The sequence below is a fragment of the Megascapheus bottae genome, chromosome 2 (assembly GCF_031878675.1).
Source record: "Megascapheus bottae isolate mThoBot1 chromosome 2, mThoBot2.hap1, whole genome shotgun sequence".
NCBI classification, from domain to species: domain Eukaryota; kingdom Metazoa; phylum Chordata; class Mammalia; order Rodentia; family Geomyidae; genus Megascapheus; species Megascapheus bottae.
In genome coordinates, this window is record NC_143510.1 from 4,517,701 (window position 1) to 4,545,233 (window position 27,533).

The 27,533-nt window shown below is 39.4% G+C and overlaps 1 protein-coding gene across 10 annotated transcripts in view; it reads left to right on the forward strand.

Moving 5' to 3' along the window:
* Kif21a (kinesin family member 21A) overlaps positions 1-23,098 on the forward strand; it is a 132,933-nt gene extending 109,835 nt beyond the window's left edge. For 4 of the 10 annotated variants that reach the window (XM_090319833.1, XM_090319838.1, XM_090319839.1 and 1 more), the window contains 9 exons: positions 1,971-2,099; positions 5,320-5,358; positions 8,495-8,631; positions 11,689-11,869; positions 13,683-13,847; positions 16,167-16,284; positions 16,567-16,737; positions 17,907-18,106; positions 21,785-23,098. In XM_090319833.1, coding sequence (XP_090175959.1) covers positions 1,971-2,099; positions 5,320-5,358; positions 8,495-8,631; positions 11,689-11,869; positions 13,683-13,847; positions 16,167-16,284; positions 16,567-16,737; positions 17,907-18,106; positions 21,785-21,878 — 1,234 coding nt within the window. In that variant the 3' untranslated portion in view covers positions 21,879-23,098. The remainder of the gene's footprint in view (positions 1-1,970; positions 2,100-5,319; positions 5,359-8,494; positions 8,632-11,688; positions 11,870-13,682; positions 13,848-16,166; positions 16,285-16,566; positions 16,738-17,906; positions 18,107-21,784) is intronic. The other 6 variants (XM_090319840.1, XM_090319844.1, XM_090319852.1 and 3 more) reach the window with 2 other exon arrangements.
* The last annotated feature ends 4,435 nt before the right edge of the window (positions 23,099-27,533 follow it).

Consider the following 27,533-nt stretch of genomic DNA (forward strand, 5'->3'; position numbering starts at 1 on the left):
ATAGCACCCAGCTTTCAGCTGCTTTTGTTTATCACTAAAAGATAATATGCACAGGGGCTGAGGTTTATTTAATGTATATTGCAAGTGGTGTTCTGGAAGAATTTGATTTCATGATGTCATCTGATATATCTGACATTGACTTTACCTCTTTTGACTTCTGACAAGAACAAAAAAGCCCCACTCGTACTGTTAATCCTAAGGTGTGTTCCTTTTGCCAATTTTTTTTGGTAACTGTTTGAGTTGTTGGCATTCTCCTCAATTGTTTCCTTTGGATGTTCAGGGAGGGCCAGTTTACTTAGCAATGTATACTATAATCTGCTAATTCACATTCCCCAAGCATTTAATAGATTGCAACATTATAGCATGCAGAAGTTGAATGGATGAGTCACTGTCACCTTTCCACATCTCCCTCGGATTATTAACTGCTGCTGGGGACAGATAGGTTTCAGATACATTTCTTTTTTTTTTTTTCCAGTCCTGGGCTTGAGCTCAGGGCTTGAGCACTGTCCTTGGACTTTCTCAAGGCTAGGGCTCTACCACTTGAGCCTCAGCACCACTTCCGGCTTTTTTCTATGTATGTGGTACCATGGAATAGAACCCGGGTCTTCGTGCATGCTAGGCAAGCACTTTAACCACTAGGCCAAACTCCAGGCCCTGTCTTTGGACTTTCTCAAGGCTAGAGCTCTACCACTTGAGCCTCAGCACCACTTCTGGCTTTTTTCTATGTATGTGGTACCGAGGACTCGAACCCGGGTCTTTGTGCATGCTAGGCAAGCACTCAACCACTAGGCCAAACTCCCGGCCCCTCAGATACATTTCTTGAGGGACAACATCCATGCCAATCTGATTTAAATCTTAGTAAAGCACATTTCCTTCATTTTTTTTTAACCAGAAGAAGAATCTGCCCTACCTAAGTGGATTTTTTTTTTTTTTTTTGCCAGTTTTAGGGCTTGGACTCAAGGCCTGGGCAATGTCCCTGAGCTTCTTTTGCTCAAGGTTAGCACTGTGCCACTTGAGCCACAAGCTCGTTTCCACCTTTTTCTGTTTATGTGGCACTGAAGAATTGAACCCGGGGCTTCATGAATGCTGGCCAAGTGAATGGTCTTATCTATCCTTTCCTTCATAAAAAAAAAAGCAAACAACAACAACAACAAAGCTACACACTCTCTTCTGTGTGTGTGTGCACACACCATGCATGTCTGTGCATGTTTATGCACCAGTAGTGGAACTTGAACTCAGGACCAAGGCACTGTTCCTAAACTTTTTTGCTTAAGGCTGATGATCTATTATTTGAGCCATAGCTCCACTTCTGGTTTTTTGCTGGTTAACTGGGATTGATCTCCTTGGCTGGTTTTGAACCTGAATCCACAGCTCCCTAAGTAGCTAAGATTACAGGTGTGAGCCACTGGTGCCAGACTATAGTCTCTGCTTTGACCACTGATGTAGCTGACTTGAATGTCATAGGAACTATGCTTCTGCTCACTCTTTTTCTTCTTTTGTTTAAGAGATGAAATTTGCTTGTTTCTATGAAATTGCTTATCTCAAGAATCATTGGAAAATGAGGGATGGAGTAAATAAATCTGTTAATGATAGATAAATGATTCAATGCAATAGGAAAATTGCTTTTAAGCTCTCTAGGTCTGTCTCCTTACCTGTAATGTGAGCAATTTGCTCTTAATTCTAAAACTGTATGCTTGTAAATGTACCTTGCTTTAGTGATAAGGTGGCACTATAAGCAACTTTGCTATAGTGCCATCTTGTGGTCTAGGTAACAAAAGCCAGTGCAAAACACTTAACAGTTGCTCCAAGAGCATATTATTATCTTTGAAAAAAGAAAAAGAGGATAAGAGAAAGGAATTATCTAACAAAAAGCTTATATCTATATATATGTTAAAGCATGTTTCTTACCATTTGCCTAAAAAGCATAACCATTTAAAGCTGCCTGTTTTAATGTTCTCTTTTTCTTGTAGCTCAGATTCTGGGACTTCAGAGGCTAGCCTCTCACCTCCTTCCTCCCCACCAAGCCGGCCCCGTAATGACCTGAATGTCTTTAATCGTCTAACTGTTTCACAGGGAAACACAACAGTTCAGCAGGATAAGTAAGTCATCATGGAAGGAGCCCCTCACACTATACAAACAGTATTCTGAACTCCTCATGATAGTCATTAAGTCATCTCTCTATAAGAGATGGAACTTTTACAAACTATATTTTATATACTTTTCAAATGAAAAAAATACATATGAGCCCAAATTTGAAAAAAACAAAACAATACAAAACAATTCTCCTGCTGAACATTATTCCCTGTTTTAGATTTTGCATTGCTCTATTCTTTTCTTTGCAAGTAAATTAGAACTGAGAAACCTTTGAGCCTACTTAAAAATTTTAATTTCTTGAGATTCTTCAACTTCTTCAAACCCACCAATCTTAAGCAGGTGTCCCCCACCACACTTGTCTTAATAGGTTTAAAAACTTACAAAGATCACAGTTTGACTTAGAACCTCTGACTGTCAATTTGGTTGTGCTGTATAAATCCACACCCAGTCATTGTGATTTTTGAATAGCACTTTAGTGGATAAAGAGGTTTAAAGTGGGAAAGTGCCGGGGTTTTTAGTCCTCAGAACCCCCCACCCCCCCGCAGGAGGGATAGAGAGAACATGCCCCTACTGGGACAAGCCAAGAAAGGAGAGGGGCGACTGACCGCCCGCACCCCAGTCCTCCCTCGTGGGAGGACAATCAGATGCATCAGGGAGACTCATCAAGGCAGGAACTTGTTTATTGAGGAAGTAGATTTAGCTAATATAGAATGCAGGAGCCAATCAGCATAAAGGCGGGCAGGACAGTGGGAGGTAGGTAAAGAAGAATCAGGTGCTGTCCAAGAGGGTGGAAGTGTTGGGGCCAATCCCAGAGGTAGCCTTACTTTACATCACAAATCACAGCCATGCCTTCCAATCAGATGACAGGCACGTTGGGTCCCCAAACCAGGAAATGAGCCGTTTCCCTGATGTGATGTGCCCCACAGAAAAGAGTTGTAGAGGAGAAGGAATTAGAAGGATGTGGGGGAAATGTGACTTTCATGAAGTTAAAAAATATTAGCACATAATGGGCTGGGAGTTTGGCCTAGTGATAGACTGCTTGCCTAGCATGCACAAAGAGCTGGGTTCAATTCTTCAGTACCATATACGTAGAAAAAAAGTTGGAAGTAGTGCTGTGGCTCAAGTGGTAGAGCTATGGCCTTGAGAAAGCTCAAGGACAGTGCGCAGGCCCTGAGTTCAAGGCCCAGGACTGGAAAAAAAATTACCACATAAAACCAGACTATCTCTTGCAAGAACTCAATACTAACAATATTACCATTAGGTACTGCTAACTCTGTCTGCTTGGATTTTTGAATAATTACATTGTGAATGTATGTGTTTAATATGTAACTGTTTCCCATATGCTTTTTTAATCCTGTCTTTTGCTTTTATCTCCCTGAATATATTAGCAATTTCTGAAATGTATAAGATGCCATTTAAGCTCTCTCTGGCATGTGGCTTGTGCCACTTGTGCCAAGTGGCTCTATAAACTTAAAATTGCTTATGATTTTCAAATAATTTCTACTTGAATTGCAGATCAATTATTTATCTGCCTTTATTAGATTTTAATATAGTTTAATCAGTAGTGGCATATTCTTTAAATTTATATAGAGAATAAATGTTATTGTGTATGACTAAATAACAAAATCATTACTATTGTGAACTCATTTTTTCTCACTAACGAGAAAAATCAGACATTCGGAATATCTTCGGGGCGTGTATTTTTATTAGCTATATTAAAAACTGCTAAATTTTGTCTGTGTTGCATTAACAGTAATTAGAAAAATTTCTGCCAGGTAATACTGGCAATCAGATCATCATTTATGTTTTACAAACTACTTTATGACCTGTTGATAATTTAACTGTGGTGTCCCTCTATATAAGCCAGAACTTTGAACAACTTGTTTTCTTCTATTGAAAAGTCCTCTAACTTTTTACATCACTGTCCTTTGGGTTCTTTTTTGAGACCCAGCATATGTTATTACTGACAGATTAAAACCGCCACACTTCACAACATTTACCTCCTATCTGTTATACAGTCTGAAGGAATTTTCACAAGTCTCATACTGTTTCAAAGAAGTCACTCAGCAGTGGTTTTACTGAACTTTAGAGCCCTACAAAAGTCCCCGTTACTGAGGGGCTTCTTATTCAAAAGCACTTGGCTGCTTTTTGAGATAAGTTAAAACCATGGTTTAAACCTCTGTGCTAGTGGCTCACATCTACAATCCTACACAGGAGGATGAGATCTGAGGATAGCTGCTGTTCAAAGCCAGCCTGGACAGATAAACCTGAGAGACTCACTTCCAACTAACCTCCAAAACAAAAACAAAACCCCAAACAAATAAACAAAACCCCACAAAACAAAATAAAATAAAAACAGAAATGGAGCTGTGGCTTAAGTGGTAGAGCCCCAGCCTTGAGCAAAATAGCTAATCAAGAGAATTAGGGACCCTGAGTTCAAGCCCCAGTACTGGCACAAAGCCAAACAACAATATTACAAGTTTGAATGATTTATTTTACATGCAAATATACAATGCATTGGTGGATCTTCCACATCAAAGTGTAAATTTAAAGTAATAATTGTTAAGATGTCTAAATGCTGGTGGCTGATGCCTGTACTCCTAGCTACTCAGGAAATTGACATCTGAGGTTCAATGTTCAAAGCCAGCCCAGGCAGGGAAGTCTATGAGACTCTTATCTCTAATTAACCACCCCCAAAAAAGCTAAAATAAGGGCTGTGACTCAAGTGGTAGGGTGAAAAAGTTAGGACAACAGTCAGTTTAAGCCTTACTACCAGCACACAAAAACCTAATTGTTAGGATGAATTAAACTCATTAGTTATTGACATGAGAGATAAAAGCATTAAATACTCATCAGAATAAACAGAACAAAACTTGAAATTATGAAGCACATGTAGCTAGTATTATTCCTTTCCAAAGCCTAAATGATCGAAATAAAAATATATTCTTTGGGTCAATTATAGAAACTTAGCCATTCTTTCAGCCCCCTCAAGTCTTAGTAAAAACAAACAAACAAACAAAAAACAAAAACAAAAAGCTGCAAATAAAAAATACCTTGCCTGACTGAGCTATCTTTTAACTTGCTGATAACCCACTGCAACTCAAAAAAAGGAAATATTTGGTGTATTTCTGTTGTTTGTGCTGTTGGCTTTCAACCCAATTTTAGTGTCTCTGCCTGTTGACATCTGTAATTCTTTTCCTCATAATTCTAACTCTTCCACTGTAGGTCTGATGAGAGTGACTCCTCTCTGTCGGAGGTACACAGGTACTTTCTTTCTACCCTTCCTACCTTCTTGCATTTCACTGATGTTTTTAATGCCTTCCTTAGAAATGCTAAGAAAATGCCATTTTTTCCTGTTGCATGCAGTATTTGTTGGAAACCATAGAAGCACACTGATTTTGTTTTTTTTTTGGAACTATATCTTGTGGATAAAATAGTGGCCAACTCTTTTATATAGTGCCTTCCAAGTCACGGTGTTTTGTTTTCTGTCTAAATATCTTCTTCAAAACCCATCAAGTTTGATGAATAATGGCGAGAAGAGAGTTTCCTCCTCAGTGATTTCATTATTTTCATTGCTTCAAAGTTGGGGAGGTAGATTGGGCATTTTTTTTTCTTCTCATTAGTTGAGGAAGTTAAATAGAAAAAGCCAGGCACCCGTGGTGCACACCTGTAATCCTAGCTACTCAGAGTCATTCAAAAGGTTGAGATCTGAGGATTTCTATTCAGATTCAATGGATTATCTCTGATTAACCACCAAAAAAGTTGGCAGTGTAGTTGTGATTCAAATAGTAGAGTGCTGGCTCAGGGACTGCACCCAGGCCCTGAAGTTAGCAGAAGAACAAGACCAAACAAACACACATTTATATTTTCTCATGTTACAGCTTGGAAATGTCTTATTTTCTCTGTCACTCCTGGTCCTATGCATCCTTTTGTCTTCTTCCCCTTCTCATTTGTTCCCCTGCTTTCTGAACATTTTTCTTGTCATCAGCAGATATTCCACAAGATAGACAGGTGGGGGTGGGGTGGGGAGGAGATTAGTCTCATTCCCTATATCTAGTTAATAAAATTACATTTTAATATTTTCCTTCCTTCCTTCCTTCCTTCCTTCCTTCCTTCCTTCCTTCCTTCCTTCCTTCCTTCCTTCCTTCCTTCCCTGCAGTTTGAACTCAGGGTCTTATATCTGCCCAGTTTACTTGCTGGGCTGAGGCTTTATCTATTGAGTTAACTCAGCCAGTTTTTTTTCCTGGTTGTTTTGGAGGTAGACTCTCTCAGACTTTTCTTTTGGCGAGAGATTTGAATAGTAATTCCCTAGATCTCAGGCTCCTAAGTATCTAAGATTATAGGCATGCCCAGCTTTTCTTTTTTTAACTAAAATTAACAAAGTTATACAACTAACAGCACAGGAGGTAATGAGTTATGGGACCACCTCTGATGACGAGATAGATTTCCTTTCACGTGTGAAATGATCATAACAGGACTTCAAAACTAAATTATTCTTAGCTGAGCATAAATTTACTTCCTTTAAATTTTGATTCATTTTTTTCCTACTAGCCTTCATCAACCATAAGAATCTGATTCATGAGCCAGGTGCTGGTGGCTCATACCTATAATACTGAGATCTGAGAATAGATAGGTTTGAAGCCAGCCTAGACAGGAAAAGGTGGAGGTGGCACTATGGCCCAAGTGATAGAGCATTAACCTTAAGCAAAAGACATTCAGGAACAGTACCCAGGCCCTGAGTTAAGTGCCCAGGACTGGCACTCTCCTCCTGCAAAAAAAAAAAAATCAAATTAATTAATGTAGTATATTTTTGATCTATATTTTAAAATATTCAACCTTTATTTGTGTGTGTATATGTGTGTGGGTCCTAGCCTTAGCCTTAGGGCTTGGACACCATCCCTTAACTTTTATGTTCAAGGTTGGCACTCTACCACTTGAAACACAGCTCCATGTCTGACTTGTCTTGGTGGTTAATTAGAGAAGGAGTCTCATGGAATTTCTCCCTGGGACTGGCTTTGAACCAGGATCCTCAAACATCACCATCCTTCTCACCTAAAATCTTACAGTTACAAGCCAATTATTTTTCAGAGTATGCCTGGGCTTGTCTATGTCTGATTCTCATGATTACATTCAAATCATACATCCCAACAGAAAACAAAAATATACAAAAAAATCACCTTCCTGAGTAGCTAGGATTATAGGCATGAGCCACCAGAGCTCATCTTAATACTCAGCCCTTTTTTGGGAGGGGTAGGGGGGCTCTGATCCTAGGGCTTGAACTCTGGGTCCATAGCACCATTTCTGGCTTTTTTTTTTTTTTTTGCCAGTCCTGGGCTTGGGCTCAGGGCCTGAGCACTGTCCTTGGGCTTTCTCAAGGCTAGCACTCTACCACTTGAGCCTCAGCACCACTTCCGGCTTTTTTCTATATATGTGGTACCAAGGAATCGAACCCAGGTCTTCGTGCATGCTAGGCAAGCACTCTACCACTAGGTGAAACTCCCGGCCCCAGTTTCTGGCTTTTTTTTTCTGAGTAGTTTATTAAAGATAAGAGTCTCATGGACTTTCCTGCTCTAGCTGGCTTTGAACCTTCATCCTCAGATCTCAGCCCCCTGAGCAGTTAGGATTACAGGCATGATTACAGCTACGATTACACTGGTCCCTGGCATATTCAGCCTTTTAATTATGCTTTTGTGTCCTGTCTCCGATGTGTGTGCTTTGATCAGCTTAATAGTTCTAGTTTCCTCATTGTTCCTTAAGCCATTAAGTCTTTTCTTTTGCTTCTCTTGGTTGAGAAGGATGTTAGTTTCTCCATGGTCTTAAAATGTGGCATCTCAAACTAAGCTCCATTTCACATGTAGACTATGTACAGTACAGTATGCCTAGCCCATCCTCCTGAAATGTTTACTTACCAGCCATGATATCAGTAGATACAGGACTACAAGTTATTGACTCTTCTAGCTTGGGTCCAACAGATATAGCCTTTTTAGTAGTTTTACAATTTAGGATCCTTTTAATCTTTCTTCTATTTATGCAATTTAGTTCTATCTTTGACTTAATTTTCGTTTAAATTTAATCCAATGATTATTTTATCAGTAGATAAGTAAAGCAAATGATTTTTTTTTTTGGTGTGTTTTACTGGTAAGTTTTCCACTCTTTCTAACACAGTATCTCGCTGTTTAGTTATCAATTGAATCAGTATGCCACTTTATCTTTAGGACTAGAGAAAGATTATGCACCAGTGACCTACCTTAATGGCAACCCTCAGATCTCAGCTTCCTGCGTAGTTATAATGACAGGCATGAGCCTTGCTCATAAAGGTTTTGTATACTGAGGGCAATAATTCAACCTGGTGTCACCGTAGAGTAGTGAATCTTGGCTTCTTTGTTTTTCCACACCTCAGGGGCATAATCAACCCATTTCCTGCTTCCAAAGGAGTCCGGGCCTCTCCACTTCAGTGTGTGCACATCGCAGAAGGACACACCAAGGCGGTTCTCTGTGTGGATTCCACCAATGATCTTCTCTTCACTGGATCAAAAGGTGCCAGTGCTTCTCTATTGTAGATATCCAATAAGGTGGTTGTTGATTTTTTTTTTTTAATAGCTACGTTTTCAACAGATGTTTTTTAAAGTCAGTCTTGGGGCTTGAACTAGGGCATTAGTGCAGTGCCTGAGCTCTTTACTCAGGGTTAGCATTCTACGACTTCGAGCCCAGCTCTACGTCCAGTTTTCTGGTGTTTAATTGGAGATAAGAGTCTCATGGACTTTTCTTTCTAGGCTGTCTTTGAACCACAACCCCCAGATCTCAGACTCCTGAGTAGGATTACAAGTGTGAGCCACCATGGCCCTGCTCAACAGACCATTTCTTTATTTCGTTTTTAAAATGTAACTATTTAAGACTGGTTAAAAACCTGACCAGTCATATGAACTCCTAAATTATATCACACTATAATACAATTGGGGAGAAAGAATAGCCTCTTTATGAGTACGTTGCATACATTCCAGAGATTGCATCTTTGTTCAGTAAGTAGGTGCCTAGTGTGTGCAGGGTTCTGGACTTTTTATAATGCACACCAGTATACAGATCAATAACAGGCCATTAAAATATAAAGTGTGGTTAAAAAAAAGAAAATGGCATTGGCAGCCACCATGATTGATGCATGTAGAAAGTGACATAGCACCATATATCTCATTTAGTTCTCACTTATCCCACCAATGAGAACTATTTTTTGTTGTTGTAGTTTGCCAGCTCTGGGGCTTGAACTCAGGGCCTGGGCTTTCTCAAGGCTATGGCTCTACCACTTGAGCCACAGCACCACTTCTGGCCTTTTCTGTGTTGTGGTATTGAGGAATCAAACCCAGGAATTCCTGCCTGCCCAGTACCCATTGGCACCTCTTTCCTTCTTCTGTTACAGGTGGAGGAGTTTAGTGTTTAAGAGAGTAAGTAATTTGGGTTGATATAACTGATAAGTAGGAAAACTAGGATTGTAAGCCTAGATCAACTCATCTCCAGCTGTACTCTTTTCACTCCTTTTGAAATGCCTGCAAGCACCTAGACCTCAATTGTAAGTGCTTTGGAGAGTTCTAGACTAACAGTTTAGAAGTTTCTGAAAAAGAAGAGATTGCCAGATGCTTGTTGCCTCAGGCCTGTAATCCTAGCTACTCAGCAGGCTGAGATCTGAGGATCAAGGTTTAAATAAGCCCAAGAAGAAAAGTCTATGAGACTTTTACCTCCAATTAGCCAGGGGGAAAAAAAAAGCTGTATTAGAGATGTGGCTCAGGTTGTAGAGTGCCAGCCTTGAGGGATTAAAGCTAAGGAACAGTGTGCTTTGGTCCTAAGTTTTAGCCCCAGTATTGGCACATGTCTGCACGCATGTGTACACACACACACTCACACACAAATTGAAAATATTATTCCAATTAAATTTGCATTGGAAATGCCTCAATCCAAAAAAGTTCTATGAAAATACACATTTTTGATTATTCAAATTAAATTGATCTCTCCAGGATAATTAGAAAAAAATAGGATAATTTGTGTTTAGATTTTTGACTCAGAATAAAAGTAAAATCCACCATTTCACTGAAAAGGAAAGGTATGTGGGTTTACCAGTGTGATTAGTATTTCAAGGCTATAGGAATATAAAAACAACATGTTTTGAAGAGATTGATATAAGATGGCCATTTAAAATTGAGCCATTTAGCATACTAAATCCACTAGCACAACAATGTTCATTGCAGCATTATTCACCATAGCAAAGATATGGAACCAACCTAGATGTCCCTCAGTTGATGAGTGGATCAACAAGTTGTGGTATTTGTACACAATGGAATTCTATGCTGCTCTCAGAAAGTATGACATCGACCCATTTGTTAGGAAATGGAAAGACTTAGAAAAAAATCATATTAAGTGAAGTAAGCCAGACTCAAAGGAACTTAGGCTCAATGGTTTCCCTCATTTGTCATAATCAGTAGAAACCTTGGGCTCTACTAGCAGAGATCTGCAATAGAGCAAAACCTTGATACATAAGGCCATATAGTATGAAGCTAATTGAAAGGACCTCCAGGATATTGAAACAAAAGCCATATAATGAATGATTGTTGTCCTTAATGTACTATGTTATCCCTCATCTCCTTTGCTGTCCCTTGGGTATCTCATATTGTTACAGTATCTCACTTTGTTACCTGATATATTGAATTTATTTGTATTTGGTTACTTGAAACTTGATAGGGAAGGGGGGAAAACCAAGACGGGGAGTGGGTGGTGGGTGTGGGGAGGGTAATGGGGACAAGACATGTGAAAGGGTATCAATGTATGTGAATTAATGCACCTTCTATATGGCAAATATCATGTAACCCTTTTATTAATTACAATAAAAATATATATAATAAAATAAAATTGAACCATTTAAACCAAGATTTTATTTTATATTATTTTTGCCAGTCGTGGGCTTGAGCTCAGGGCCTGAGCACTATCCTTGGACTTTCTCAAGGCTAGAGCTCTACCACTTGAGCCTCAGTACCATTTCTGGCTTTTTTCTATGTATGTGGTACCGAGGAATCGAACCCGGGTCTTCATGCATGCTAGGCAAGCACTCTACCACTAGGCTAAACTCCCAGCTCTAAACCAAGATTCTTTTGATTTGACTATTAATTTTTTTTTGATACTAGTCCTGGGTTTGAATTTAGGGTCTGTATGCTGCTTCTGAGATTTGTTGCTCAAGGCTAGTGTTCTACTACTTGAGCCATAGCTCTGCTTCCACTTTTTGCTGGTTGTTTGGAGTAAAGAGTCTCATGCACTTTCCTACCTAGGTTGGCTTTGAACTGCCACCCTCAGATCTCAGCTTCCTGAATAGTTGGGATTACAGGCTCAAAGTTTTACACACTTACTTTACAATAGCACATAAGGCATTGGCACCCCAGACTGTCACCCACTCTGCCTCTGAATCTGCTGCAGTGAGGCAGGGATGAACTGGTGAACAGGATAATTATTTTATTCTTTCCTATTTTTTTTCTCATCGAAGAGAAATGCTTTCAATAGTTCTTACTGGCAGGAGAATCATATTAACCACCCTCCTGTGTTTCTGTCTGTCTGCCGCAGATCGTACTTGTAAAGTATGGAATCTAGTGACAGGACAGGAGATCATGTCATTGGGGAACCATCCCAACAATGTCGTGTCTGTGAAATACTGTAATTACACCAGCTTGGTCTTCACCGTCTCAACATCTTATATTAAGGTGTGGGATATCAGAGATTCAGCGAAGTGTATTCGAACACTAACGTAAGTAATTCAGAAAACAAATGACATGTAAGCAAAAGCTACTTTTCATTTTATGAAACAGAAGGAAATAGAGTGCTATGTTTTTATTTTAGTGGGGTGTGTGTTTGTTTGTGTTGGTGCCCATCCTAGAGCTTGAAATTAGGGTCTTGACACTGTCTCCGAGCTTTTTTGCTCAAGGCTAGCTCTCTACTGTTTGAGCCAGAGCTCCACTCCCAGCTTTTTTGGGTAGTTAATTGGAGACAAGAGTCTTGTTGAAAGATGAATTTGTTTCCTTAGTGTCTGTCTGTTATTATAACTAACCTAAAAACATACCCAGTGCTGGTTGCTCACTCTTGTAATACTAGGTACTCAGGAGCCTGAGGTCTAAGGACTATGGTTTGAAGCCAGCTCAGGCAGAAAATTGTATGAGACTCTATTTTCTAATAAAATACTCAGAAAAATGCCAGAATTGGCACTGTGGTTCAAGTGGTAGAGTGCTAGCCTTGAGCAAAAGAAGTTTAGGGACCCAGGCCTAGTGTTCAATCCCCAGGACCAGCAACAAAACAAAAAGCAACACAAAACAAATAAGAATTTGTTCTGCTTTAAGATCAACCAATTCTTCTATGTAACCAAAATTGTGATGGACTCTGTAATTACTTAAATGAAAGAAAAGAACATTGAAAATTTTAATATTTATTGATTGATAAAGTAATAGAAACTAGTCATTTTTTGAAGACTCATTTATTATTTGAGAACTATTAGTAATTTCCTGTAGGGAACTTTTGTAGGGAAAGAATATTATATCCTATGTTAGAATTTTACCAACCTAATAGAATTACATAAAATTTGAAAAGATTGGCTGTACTTAAGTATTTCAGAAGTTGGAAGCGAAAATGTTTCAAAAATTATCATCTAGAATTTACCTGAGGAAATCAAAATACATTTTAAAAGTCTTTAGTGCATGGTAGATATGCCATCTGTTATTGGATTGAAGGAAACAAAAATTGGCAAATTATTACAAAGGTCTCCAATGTCTGTAATTCTCAGAGGAAATCTATGACAACTGGCACTGGTGGCTCACACCTACAATAGTATCTACTTAGGAGGCTGAGCTCTAAAGATTGTAGTTCAAAGCCAGTCCAGGGAAAAATGTCTGTAGGACTTCTCATCTTCAGTTAACCACCAAAAAGCTAGAAGTGGAATTGTGGCTCAGGTAACCAATTGTTATCCTTGAGCCAAACAGCCAAGTGAGAGCTGGATGGCCTGAGTTCAAGCCCCAGTCTTGGTACCAAAGTAGGTGCGGTGGGAAGGAGAAAATCTGTATTCAAAAGGAATAGTCCAGGCCTGCTGGACTTCTTGAAATTTCCATGACCCATGATGGGTCATGGGGCTTGAACTGGGTGTTGTCCTTGAGCTCTTCAGCTCAAGGCTACTGCCCTACCCCTTGAGCCACAGCACATTTTCTAGTGATTAATTGGAGATAAGAGTCTCACGGTCTTTAGTGTCCTTTAGTGTCTGGGCTGGCTTTGAGCTGTGATCCTTAGATCACAATCTCCTGAGTAGCTAGGAATAAGGTGTGAGCCATCGCGCCCATTCTGAAAAAGTTTTAAACCATGTCATCTTATTATAAGCCAACATATACATATATTTATTTATTCACCTAACATTTATTTCTATGTGCCAGCTGCCTGATGGGTGTGGTAGACTCGGTACTGTAAATATGCTAATAAAAAGACAAATGTCTTATAGCCTGTTTCCTAATAATTCAAGAAGTGCAAGGCTAAACCTGTGTCTGGCAATGTGATCTTTTTTGCTTTGTTTTACATCTGTTAAGGTCTTCAGGTCAAGTTACGCTTGGAGATGCTTGTTCTGCCAGTACCAGTCGCACAGTCACCATTCCTTCTGGAGAAAACCAAATTAATCAAATTGCATTGAACCCAGCGGGCACTTTCCTGTATGCAGCTTCTGGAAATGCCGTCAGGATGTGGGATCTCAAAAGGTAGACATTTGAGAAAATGTTCTTCTTCAGAATGGCAATTATTACTTCATTAGTTATTTTTGTAAAATTTAATCTTTATAATCAGAGAAGGCACTGTCAAACCATATCTCTTTTTGTATCCTGCACTGGGGCTTGAACTCTGATCCTTTTGCTCTCATTTGGCCTTTTCTTTCTCAAAGCTGATGCTCTACCACTTACACCACAGCTCTACTTCCAGCTTTTTGGTGGTTGATTGGAGATAAAAAGCCTCAGGACTGGCTCCAAACTCTGAGTTTCAGATCTCAGCCTCCTGAGTAGCTGGGATTATAGGTGTGAGCCATCTGTGCCTAAATGTCAAAACACTATCCTGGAATGTCTCTTTCGTGTTTGTCCACAGATTCGAAAATCTTCTTTCCCTATAAATTTCCATTACTGAGGACAAAAAAATGAATGGAGGAAAAAGAGAATTATTTTATGGCCTCCTAATACTTGTCTGAAAATGGTGTTTTTTATTAGGAAGAGATGAAATCTTCATGCATCTGTACTGGTACCTTTGGAAGAATCATTTAAACATTCTTAAGCTTTTTCAGTTTATAAAATTAGTCATTTTAGAGCGTAAATCTTCATAGTTTTCCGCTAAATTATGGAGTTGGCACTGCTTATAATCCTAGCTACTCACAAGGGTAAGATCTGAAGATTGTGGTTCAAATCCACCCCTGTTACGAAAGTCTGAGACTCTTATTTCCAATTCATCACCAAAAAAAGCCAGAAGTAGTACTCTGGCTCAAGTGGTAGAACACTAGTCTTGAGCACAAAACCTAAGGATAGCATTCAGGCCTTGAGCACACAGACACACAAATAAGAGATCTACATAAGCTGTGAAGAATTGAGAAGAAAAAGTAGTCAGAAACAAAAATACAATAAGTTGAATTGTAAACTTGATTTTCATTTCCCATGAAGCATGAAGTTCTGTCTTTCAGTTCTGTGGTTATTTTAGCTTTTATTTTTAATCCTCTTACAATTTTGGCAACAAGGTAACATTCATTTTATAAGTTCAGGAATATTTATTCAGTTTTGTCAGGTATTCCACCAACAATATGGTAGATCAAGCAGGACAACAGCAGTTTCTGCCTTCTTGCAACTTATGTTGTATTGGAAGGAGAGAGTATTCACAAAGGCTATGAGAAGTACTACAGGCCAATCACAGTTTAGATATTGCAGAGTGCTCCTCACAAGGAACTTGTCAATGGTAAATCAGTGAATATCTATTTGAAAAATGATGAAAAAACAAGTGTCGCAATATGCATTTATAAAGCCTGGCTGAGGAAGTAGACACATAATTTATAGATAAATAGGTGAGAAAGAAGTCCGTCCTGAAACAATATATTAGAAATAGACTGTTAAATTTGGAACCAGTGCTTATTTACAAAAATTAAAAAAACCTTTTCCTTTTTTGTTTTGTTTTAGTGCCGGTGGTGGGATAGACCCTAGGACCTCACACTCTTAATTCATTTTTCTTTCTTTCCTTCTTTCTTTCTTCCTTCCTTCCTTTCCTTCCTTCCTTCTTTCTTTCCTTCTTTCTTTCCTTCTTTCTTTTCTTTTCTTTCTTTCCTTCCTTCCCTTCCCCTTCCTTCCTTCCTTCCTTCCTTCCTTCCTTCCTTCCTTCCTTCCTCCCTCCCTCCCTCCCTCCCTCCCTCCCTCCCTCCCTCCCTCCCTCCCTCCCTCCCTCCCTCCCTCCCTCTCTCTCTCTCTCTCTCTCTCTCTCTCTCTCTCTCTCTCTCTCTCTCTCTTTCTTTCTTTCTTTCTTTCGGCGCTGTACTACTTGAGCCACAGCTCCACTTCTGGTTTTAAGGTAGTTGATTGGGGTTAAGTGTCTCATGGACTTTTTTGTTGTTGAGCTTTGTGTTGTTGTTGTTGTTCAAGGCTAGTGCTCTATCACTTTGAGCCACCGGTTCACTTCCAGTTTTCTGGTGGTTAATTGGTGGGGGACAAAAAACCAACAACAAAAAAAAAAACCTCACAGATTTTCCTGCCCAGACTGACTTTGAACTGCTGTCCTCAGATCTCAGCCACCTGAGTCACTAGGTGTGGGCTACTATTTTCTGAATATCTTGTGGACTCTTTTTGCCGCCTTGAGCAGAAAAGCTAAGGGGTAGCACCAGGGTTTTGAGTTCAATCCTCAGTACCAAAACACACTAAACAAATGGAAGAAACATGAAAAAAATAACCTACTCAGCAGCTTCACAGTTTTATGAAAGAATATAGATTATTTTTGTTGAGGCTAAGTTCCATGTGCTAAGAAACATTTTCAAACAAAATCGTTTTTCTTCCTTTCCAAAGATTTCAGTCTACCGGGAAGCTCACAGGCCATCTTGGGACTGTTATGTGTCTTACTGTGGACCAGATTTCCAGTGGCCAGGATCTCATCATCACTGGCTCCAAGGACCATTACATCAAAGTATGCATTACAAGTATTGAACTCCATCTGCCTACTGAGTGGTAGGCCAATCGAATTTGGAGTAGTATATAGACTCATCTGAAAAGGCTGAAGCTTAATTTCACACAGGGCTCAGCTCCATTCTCCATGTCACTCATGTGAGGATAGTTAGTGAAGCATTGTAGTAAAACAAAACAATGCCTGATTAACCTCGTGTGTGTGTGTGTGTGTGTGTGTGTTTCTTTGAATGTGCACCCATAAATGTTTAGTGGAAAGTTAAATGTTTGCGTGCTGATCTTGTAGATGTTTGACGTAACAGAAGGGGCTTTGGGAACTGTGAACCCCACGCACAATTTCGAGCCTCCTCATTATGATGGCATAGAAGCCCTGACCATTCAAGGGGACATCCTATTCAGTGGGTCCAGAGACAATGGAATCAAGAAATGGGACCTCACTCAAAAAGATCTGCTTCAGGTAATGCTGAGCCTTTCTGTGGTATGGAACTGTTAGTTCCCAAACAGTCAATTGTGGGAAGCCTGGTGTCTCACGCCTATAATCTTAGCTACTCAGGAGTCTGAGATCGAAGGATCGTGGTTCAAAGCCAGCCCAGGCAGGAAAGTCTGTGAGACTCTCATCTCCAATTAACCACCAGAAAACTAATAAGTGGTACTGTGACTCAAGTGGTAGAGTGCTATCCTTGAGCATAAAAAGCTCAGGGATGGTGCTCAGGCCCCGAGTTCAAGCTGCAGTGCTGGCACACATGAATTTTTACATATTAAAAAAAAAGAGAATTGCTGGTTGATTCAAGATCTTTATGTAGATCTTCATTATTTAAGGACAATTTTAATTATGACTTGTTCTTAAAGAACGTTTTATTATCAACCACAAGAATCATTAACTTCAAGAATTAGCTTAATACCAAAGACAGGAGTAAGAGCTGAAAGAACTGAAATTGCTCCATGCATGTGTTTATTAAATACAACCAGCCCTGGAATAGAGCAGTGGAGGTTTTCCCCTCTCCTCCCCTCCCCTCCCCTCCTCTCTCCTCTTCCCTCTTTCTTTTTCTTCCCTTCTTTCTTTATCCTCCGTCCCTCCCTCTCTCCCTGCCTCCCTTCCTTCCCCCCTCCCTCCCTCTCTCCCTCCTTTCCTCTTTCTTCCCTGCTGTTACTAGGGCTCCAGCTCAGGGCTTCATGCTCTCCCTTAGCTTGGTTGTTCAAGGCTCACTGCTCCCTGTGTGCCATCTCCACTTCAGGCTTTTTGGTGGTTAATTACAGCTAAGCATCTCATGGGAGTTTCCTGACCAAGCTGTTTTCAAACTGCACTCTTCAAATTTCAGTCTCTGGAGTAGCTAGGATTAGAGACCGGGGCCTCTGCACCCAGCTTTCAGAGTGCTTTAGATTCTATAACTTACTTTAGTACTAATACAATTAGTGAATCAACTTGAGGAGGCAATTACAGATTCATTGCTTTAGATAGCTGGATGGGATCACATAGGAAATAAACTTTAATCATTATCAGGCTATTCTGCATCTCCAGACACTGAACTTCATCAACCAAAGTATTTGTCATCGAGTGTGCTGTGCAAACAAAAATGTCAGCACGGGGCAGGTTGCACTTGTTGACTTCTCTGTCTTTTCTCTCAGCAAGTTCCAAACGCACACAAGGACTGGGTGTGCGCCCTGGGTGTGGTGCCAGCCCACCCCGTGCTGCTCAGCGGCTGCCGAGGGGGCCTCCTGAAGCTCTGGCACATGGATACGTTTGTGCCAGTTGGGGAGATGAAGGGTCATGACAGCCCCATCAATGCCATCTGCGTGAATTCTACCCATATCTTTACAGCAGCCGAGTAAGTCTTCCCAGAGGACCTTTGCTCTGTTGCTTGTGTTCCGATTTAAGCAGCAGTAGAGGTTGCAAATGTCTGCAAACGCTGCACATGAGTGATTGTCCTGTGGACTTAAGGCTGTGGTATTTGTATGATGCCTGCTGTATTTGTCTATTTATTTAGAGAAAAGGTCTGGGTCTGTAGCCCATGCTGGCCTCAAACTTGTAACATCGCTGCTTCACCTTCCTAGGTGCAGCTGTAGGCACACACCACCATGCTCAGCTCCTAATTTATATTATTTTTATGAAAGCCTTGATTCAAGGCTTCCCACTTGATTCAAGGCTCTACCATTTGAGCTACAGCACCACTTCCAGCTTCTTCTATGTATGTTGTACTGAATGGAACCCAGGTCTTTGTGCATGCTAGGCAAACACTCTACCACTGAGCCAAACTCCCAGCCCAATACTTTGTTTACAATACAAAGGCTTCTGCTAGTTCTTTCCTTGGTGATTTTACTTTTTTGTGCCATTCTGACCTTGAACTCAGGGCCTGGGCACTGTCCCTGAGCTCTTTTGCTCAGGGCTAGTACTGTTTTACTTGAACCACAGCACCACTTCCATCTTTCTGGTGCTTAATTGGACTTTACTGCCTGGGTTGGCCTTGAACCTTAATCCTCCAATCCCAGCCTCCTGAGTTGCTAGGGTTACAGGCCTGAGCCACTAGTGCTGACTGGTGACTTTAATTCTTTAAAGCTAACTCACAGATGACTAGTTCCTAAGGATGTTTGTTTTTTAGCACGCAGCACATTTGGCTACGCTTCATAGTTAGAACTTTTTCTTTTTGTATGATCCTGGAGTTTAAATTCATTGAGCCATGCTAACAGCTACCCCTTTCTTGTGTTTTATTTAATTAGTCGGTTTTGCTTTGATTTTCGTTTTAGATAGAGTCTTATGCTTTTGCCTGGGGCCAGCCATGGACTGCAGTCTTTCTACCCTCACCCTCTGACAAATTGTTATTATAGTGAAGTCCATACCTAATTTCTTTTATTGAGATAGGTGTGTGTGTGTGTGTGTGTGTGTGTGTGTCTTTTGTTTTGTTTGCTAACTCTTGGTCTGCGCTAGCTTAGGACTGAAGTCCTTTTGATCTTTATTTTCTATGTAGCTGGGATTATAGGCTTGTGCCACATACCTGGCCAAAAAGTAATTAAAAAAAAATCTGTGTGTTTTTTTCCTCTCTTTAACATGTAAATAGTCGTAACTGTTTCCTTCCTCCTTGATGTGACTGAATTGATTTTTGCATTTATTTGTGAGTTCACAATACATCTCTTATGTGCTAGGCACTACTGCAGACTCTAAGGCATACAGAAGTAAGCAAAACAGATGCAAACTCAGCCAGCTGCCAGTGGCTCAGGCCTGTATGTAACCCTAGCCACTGAGTATGAGATAGGAGGATGGTAGTTCAAAGCTAAACCAGAAGGATAATTTGTTAGACTCTTCTCTAATAACCAGAAAAAAAATGAGAAGGGGAGCTGTGATTCAAGTAGTAGAGCAGTAAATTTGAGTAAAAGAAGCTCAAGGATAGCTAACAGGCCATGAGTTCATGTCCTAGGACTGGCACACACATAGACAATGATTCCAGCTGAGGCCAGAGCTGTCCCAGAGTTCATTTTCTGGGGTTTCACAGTCATGCACGGCCTTTCTCACTGTTTTGAAACTCCCTATGTTTTTGTCATGTGTTCTATTTATACTAAAAGGGCTGACTTAATGTAAGTCAACCCGTTGTATCTTCTAATGAGTACAATCACCTTAAAGACAAGACACTCCAAACCGGGCTTCTGAGCTTCAACTGAGGTTTTGAGCTTGAAGACTTCCCATGTTTACTAAAATCGCAAGTGCAAGGGAAGAGGTGCCAGAATTCAAATCTTATTTCTTTTATTTATTTAAGTTTTTAAAATCCATTTGTTTCTTTGTGCCCAGAAATGGGGCTTGAACTCAGGATTTCACTCTCAGACTTGCCTGTTTTGCTCAAGGCTGGTGCTCTATCACTTGGGCCAAAGCTCTACTTCTGACTTTTTGCTGGCTTTTTAATTGGATCTAAGGATCTCACAGACTTTTCTGCCTGGCTCACTTCAAACCATGATTCTCAGATCTCAGCTTCCTGAGTAGGTAGAATTATAGTGTCCAGCTCGGTTATTTATTGTAAGCTGAGGGCTACCATGTACTATCAATAAAAAGGGTCTTATAATTATAACTTCTTGGAGACTGAGGCAGATAGATAGCTTGAGGCCAAGATTTTGAGGCCAACTTGGGAAACATAGCAAGACTGTCTCAAAAATAATTTTTTAAGATTTTTTATTGTCGGGATAATATTTAGAGGGGTTACAGTTACATTTGTCAGATAGTAGGTTACATTACTTCTCACACATTGATACCCCTTCTCATGTTTTTGTCCCCATTTCCTCCCCCCCTCAATCATCTTGTTTCCCTCCCTTCCCTTTCCTATTTCAAATAAACATATATACAGGTAACAAAGTCAGATGCGGTAACAATATGAGATTAAACAAAAGGGAAAAAAGAAGATAAATAATATAGGACATTAAGAACAACAATCACACAAGAAAAAGCTCTTGTTTCTATATCCTAGAGTTCTTTTCATTTAGTCACATCCTATATGACCTTATGTACCAAGGTTTTGAGCTAATGTAATCCTCTACTAGGCCAGTCTTAGATATATACAAATGAGGGAAACCATTGAGCCTATGTTCTTTGGACCTGGCTTACTTCACTTAATATGATTTTTTTCCAAGTCTTTCCATTTCCTTACTAATGGAGCGATGTCATTCTTTTCTAATGGCAGCATAAAATTTCATTATGTATAATTACCACATCTTGATCCAATCATCTACCAAGGGGCATCTGGGAAAAATAATGTTTTTTGAAAAGGTATTATGGCTTTTTCCTCTTCCCTTCCTTCCTTCTTTCCTTTTCTTAAAAAATTTTTTCCAGTCCTGTGGCTTGAGGAGCTCAGAGCCTGAACAATATCCTTGGACTTTCTCAAGGCTAGAGCTCTACCACTTGAGCCACAGCACCACTTTTGGCTTTTTCCTGTATATGTGGTACTGAGGACTCAAACCCAGCTCTTCATGCATGCTAGGCAAGCACCCTACCACTAGGCCAAACTCCCTGTATGGCCCTTATTTGTAATGTAGGTTAAAATGAATTTAACTTGGTGTATAACTAAAGTCATATTACATATATATACATATATATGTATATACACATACTATATATACAGATATATATATATATTTTTTTTTTTGCCAGTCCTGGGCTTGAGCTCAGGGCCTGAGCGCTGTTCTTGGACTTTCTCAAGGCTAGAGCTCTACCACTTGAGCCTCAGCACCACTTCTGGCTTTTTTGTATATATGTGGTTCCAAGGAATCAAACCCGGGTCTTTGTGCATGCTAGGCAAGCACTTTAACCACTAGGCCAAACTCCCGGCCCTACAGATATATTTTTATATATATGCAATTACTGACACAAGTCAATCATTGAGAATGCACATTGCTCTTCTGACATTATTGTAAATTCACGTTTGTTATTCTTATATGACAATTTCTGTTTTTAACAGGCATTTATTAAAGGCAAAGTCTTTTCTTTATCTTTCTGATCATGTGTCCCTGTTACATTTCTTGTTTTGTAGTGACCGAACAGTGAGGATTTGGAAGGCTCGAAATTTGCATGATGGTCAAATCTCTGATCCAGGAGACATGGGAGAAGAGACTTCTAGTAATTAAGCCTGAATATAAGTAACACACTGAAAGCTGTGATAATGCTCTGGGTTCTTTATTTAAACTGTTGTTCTGCAAAAGCTTAAGGATGGGATGAACTGGAAAATATATCTGAATCTAAGTGTTACATATAAATGATGTTTAGTGAAACTGTGTGCTATCCTGTGTGCTTAATTTCATATCTACTGATATATATGTACCTTGCTATCACTCTGTTGCTTGACTCGCACTTTCTCATTGTGGCTGCATTTTTGTGCCTAGCTATTAAAAAGGCTCCTGCAAATTATTTAAATCATAAGATACCGACTTTGATGATAGTCAGAAAACATCCCTGGAATAGAGTATGTCTCCCTGTCAACTCCTTCCTATAGTCTGTTCAGGTGATTTACATATTTAACCATATTGGAAGCATTAGTCAAATCGGTGTCTGTCTGGCAAGCATTCCTACCAGCCTTGGAGGGTTCCCAAATTTCAAAGCTCTTTTAATACAGTGGGGAAAAAAGATAAAGTAAGGAGAGTATTATTGATGACTTCTCATAAAATGGAATTGACTTTGATCTAGTAACAAAGAATGTTTAACTGTTTTAAGTGTTGGCATATACTTGTCTTGATAAAAGTTTGCAATTGTGAGATATATATGTATATATATGTATATACGTATATATGTATATCTCAGAATACATACTGTGCTCAGGACTTAAACTACTGTAATGTCATTGTTTTTCTTAGCGCTGGGCCTATGTTCTGTGTCAGTATCCAATTTTGATGTCCTAAGAGATACTTGGATCTATTTTCTTATGGAGTTGTTTCTATTATCACCCTTTACTTTTTTTTTTAATTTAATAGTAGTATTTCCTTTCCCTTTCCTCTAGTTTTTTATATGCTGCTAAATATATTTTAAATATACTATGTTTGCAAACCTTGGTAGCTGTGATGAGAATTCTCATCATGTGTGGTGGGAAAAGCTATGTACATAGGTAGATTGTAAAGAGAGACTATCTTGCATTATGGCTGTATGAATTTTTTAATGCTGTAGATTGGATTTTGTGAAATGATGTATAATTTATGTCTACCCAGAATATTAATTTGTAAATCCTGCAAGTTTAATTTTTATGTAGATTGTATAGCTTTTGAAAATATTGTCTTATGTGATTTTCCTCCCCTCCAAATATATTGGCTTGTAAATGAAAGCTTAGCTAGTGCTTCAATAAACGTGTGGCGATGAATCTTTTGTGTTCTATCATTCTAGTTCTCATGTTTGTCATGTCTCAATGTATGAGAACTAATGCACCTAGTACCTGGCAAATGTAACTGTAACCCCTCTATACATTATCCCAACAATAAAAATTTAAAAAATTCAAAAAGGACAAGAAAAAAGTATGTACCTCATGCTTAAAGGCAAACCATTTAAAGCTGATGAACAAAGAAACACAGGAAATGAAGATGAATTAAGACTGGACTAGAAGGAGTGAGCAGCTCATGTGAATCTCCTTAAGTTTCTAAAGGTGAGCAACTAAATAATTTTAGCTATTTTTTGGCAAAATTAATATAAAGAGAATACATGAATGGTCCTTTTGAAATCTACAGTCAGAAATGCAAAACATTATGAGATTATCAATGTCTTCTTTCAGGTACATGAAGAATAGAGATTAGTTTACTTGATCTCTCTCTCTCTCTCTCTCTCTCTCTCTGTGTCTATAATATATACATATATTTATATAAAAGCAGTGAAGTTAAGAAAAATGAAAATCATATTTGTAAAACTGTCACCCAAGGACAGATAAGTTTTTGTTACCTATCAATTAACTGCTTACTAGACATGAAACATTCTGAAAAAGTTTACATGGAATCTCATTTTGGTAAACCATAGAAAAGCATCTCAAAGGAATAAAATGAAATGAAACCAAATAAAATGAAATAAAATGAGAGGCCGGGAGTTTGGCCTAGTGGCAGAGTGCTTGCCTAGCATGCACAAAGACCCGGGTATGATTCCTTAGTACCACATATATAGGAAAAACAAAACAAAACATAAATAGGGCTGTGGCTCAAGTGATAGAGCTCTAGCCTTGAGAAAGCCCAAGGACAGTGCTCAGGCCCTGAGTTAAGCCAAAAAAAAAAATGAAACAAAATGAATTGGGGTAACTTGGATCTGGACATACATTGTAAAACAAATGAAAATTCTCATCAATGTAAATACAGCTGTGGTCTACATGTGACCTTGCAGGGAAACCAAAAGAGTGACTCATTTCCAGATGGTTAACCGTGAAATTTCAAAATGTCAGAAATGAAGAAAAAAAGTTGACACGCCTCAGTTGAGTATTTGAAGGTGGGCTTCATATCTTTCTTCTCCAGTCACCAGTCATAGCTTAACCTACCAGGGAAATTTCTCTTTTTTGTTGTTTTAAAATTTAAGTGAAAAAATGAAAATGTGACACTTATTTCCCAGAGGAATAGGCTGAAAAATGGCAGAGATTTCCTACTTCTGAAATCCAGAGGAAAGGTTTAAGCATTGTATTGAAGTGATTAAAAATATCAAATGGGAAGGAATATAGTTTAAAACAGTTGCACAAATAATCACAAAATGTGCCAAGCCAAGCAGCAGGAAAGAAGAGATTTAATACATATTTTTTTTGTTGTTGTTGTTGTTTTTGTACCAGTCTTAAGCCTTGGATTTAGAGCCTAGGCACTGTTCCTGGACAGTTTTTCTTAAGACTAGTGCCCTACCTCACTTGAGCCCCAGTTCCACTTCCAGCTTTTTCGTGGTTATTTGGAGATAAGAGGCTCACAGACTAATCTGCCCCAGATAGCTTCAAATTGCCATCCTTAGATCTCAAACTCCTGAGTATCTAGAATTACACCTTCCTTTTGTTAGAAATTATTAACGAATGATGAGAACTTCCAATGAGTTAGTGTCTTTGATTTTATTAATATGTGGTACGGTATGGAAAGAGTCACAAATCAAGAATCTATGAAGGGACGGGAGTTTGGCGTAGTGGTAAGAGTGCTTGCCTAGCATGCACAAAGACTCAGGTTCAATTCCTTGGTACCACATATATAGAAAAAAGCTGGAAACGGTGCTGTGGCTCCAGTGGTAGAGTGCTAGGCTTGAGAAAGACCAAGGATAGTGCTCAGGCCCTGAATTCAAGGCCCACGACTGGCAAAAAAAAAAAAAAAAAAAAAAAAAAAAAAGTCTTGCTAAAAAAAATATTAAGAAAAAAGAATGTATAAAGATTCATTCTTTCTTACAGAAAGCTAGACCAGGCAGAAAAGTCCACAAGACTCCATCTCCAATTAACCAGAAAAAAGGTACAGCCAAGCAAGAAAGCTGAGTGAGTTCTGAGTTCAAATCCTGGAACTAGCAGAAAAAAAAAAGAAGATGAAGGAGAAAAAGAAGATCTGATGAGGATTAGTTTCAGAGAAAATGAATCAATAATCAATTTGTCATTCCCAGAAAGAAATCTTACTAGGCCCAAATGGGTTCATTGATGAATTCTACTAAACACTGAAGAATTTTACACTAACTACATTAGGATTTTGCAGCTTTAAAACAAAATCTTGGGGCTGGGAGTTTGGCTTAGTAGTAGAGTGCTTGCCTAGCATGCACAAAGACCTACGTTTGATTCTTCAGTACCACATGCATAGAAAAAGCCAGAAATGGTGCTGTGGCTCAAGTGGTAGAGCTCTAACCTTGACAAAGTCCAAGGACAGCACTCAGGCCCTGAGTTCAAAACCCAAGGCTGGCAAAAAAAAAGTCTTGCTAATATATTCCATATTGCTATATATTTCACAGTAAGGGATTCATTATAAAATATGTGTAGGACTGATATATTTTTCTTTTTTCTCTTGCTTTGGGTGGTGGTACTGAGATTTGACTCAGTCTTGTTAGATGTGCCCTCTTTATCACTTGAGCTGTGGCTTTAGCCCTTTTTGTGCTTTTAATTTTCAGATAGGATCTCATCTTTTTGCTCAGGACTGGTCTCGCACAGAGATCCACCTGACCTCAGCCTCCTGAACAGCTAAGATAACAGATCTCTCAAGAGATTGATCCGTCCTAGATGCCATGGGCTCCTATAGGAAAGCTCAGTTCTTTATCTTGTAAAGATTGCAACCCACCAATGATCCAGCAATTTCACTCCTGAGCCTTTACCCAAAAGCTTACAGACCAGAATATAGTAAAGCCAGCAGCACAGTCACATTCATTGCTGCACTCTTCACCTAGCTAAGGTGTGGAATCAGCAGAAGGCTCTCAACAGATAGAAGAAATGTGGCATACATACACGATGGAATTTTACTCATCCATTAGAAAGAATGATACTGGAACATTTGTAATGAAATGGAAAGGCCTGGAAAATTTTGTGTTAAGTCAGACCCAACAGGCAACAGCTGCATGTGGAAGGTAGATTTAGCTTACAAACTCATAAGTACATATAGTGGGTGGTGTGCAAGTGTGTACGAGTGTACTAATTGAAATACGGTAGATTCAAGGGAGAACTCAAATAGTGTAATTCCTTAGAAAGACAAAGTCAAAATGTAGCAAAATAGACAGTAGGAAGCAGGTCTAGACTCTAGAAAAGGATGGGGTGGAGTCAGGATAAAGGGAGACAAATGAGAAGAGGGGAAGATTGCAGTCAAAAACTAATTTATAGCCTACAAAATTAAGAGTGAGGAAAGGATGACATCGATCAAGCTGCATTGTATTCAAAGATTGCTAAATGTCAACTCCACAGTACAACTACTTAAAGATTAAAAAATGGTGGGGGTGGGGCTTGGAGTGTGGCCTCGTGGTAGAGTGCTTGCCTAGCATGCATGAAGTCTTGGGTTCAATTCCTAGCTATCCCATACACAGAAAAAGCCACAAGTGGTGTTGTGACTCAAGTGGTAGAGCTCTAACCTTGAGAAAGCCCAAGAACAGCACTCAGGCCCTGAGTTCAAGATCCAGGACTGGTTAAAAAAATATAATAAAATGAGGATTCTTACCTCAAGGTTAACAAAGGACTTTGTGGAGCACCTTTTATTTTATTTTACTTGTAACTAAAGTCTAGTAGTTGAGCAACTATCTCCCCCAGCCACACACACACATATACCCAGGTACCTGTTTTGTGCTGCAGAGGGAGGAAAGTGCTATTTTAGAAGTAAGGACACCAGACAATTATTTCATGTGTGAATGAGGGAAATTACCTGTATTTTTTGCTTATCACTTCTTTTATTTTTAATTTTCTTGCTCCATTTTCCTCTTATTCAGGAAGAAGGGATTCAGGCAGCACTTCCTTTTTCTATCCTTCTCTAAAGAGAATAAAACTTCATTTGTGAACCAGGGAATTGGTGGATTGTTCCTGAAATCCTGTAATTCCAGGAGGCTGAGATCACAATCCCAGGAGGCTGAGATCACAATTTGAAGCCAGGCTCAGCCAAGGCAAGAGTGGTGGTGAGATTTGTTTTTTTGGGGGGGAGGTGAGGCATGAATTAGAGGCCTTCAACCATTAAACAATCCTGGTTTATAAATACTCACATTTGCCTTGTCCTAAAAAGACTAGTGGCATTTCGTCTATGCAAGTCTTTCAGGGTCTCTCTGCAGGCCATCAGAAGATGAGTTTGAGCGAGGGGTTAAGGGGTTGAGCAGGGAGACGAAAGAAAACAGGGTAAACACATGATGCTTGTGAT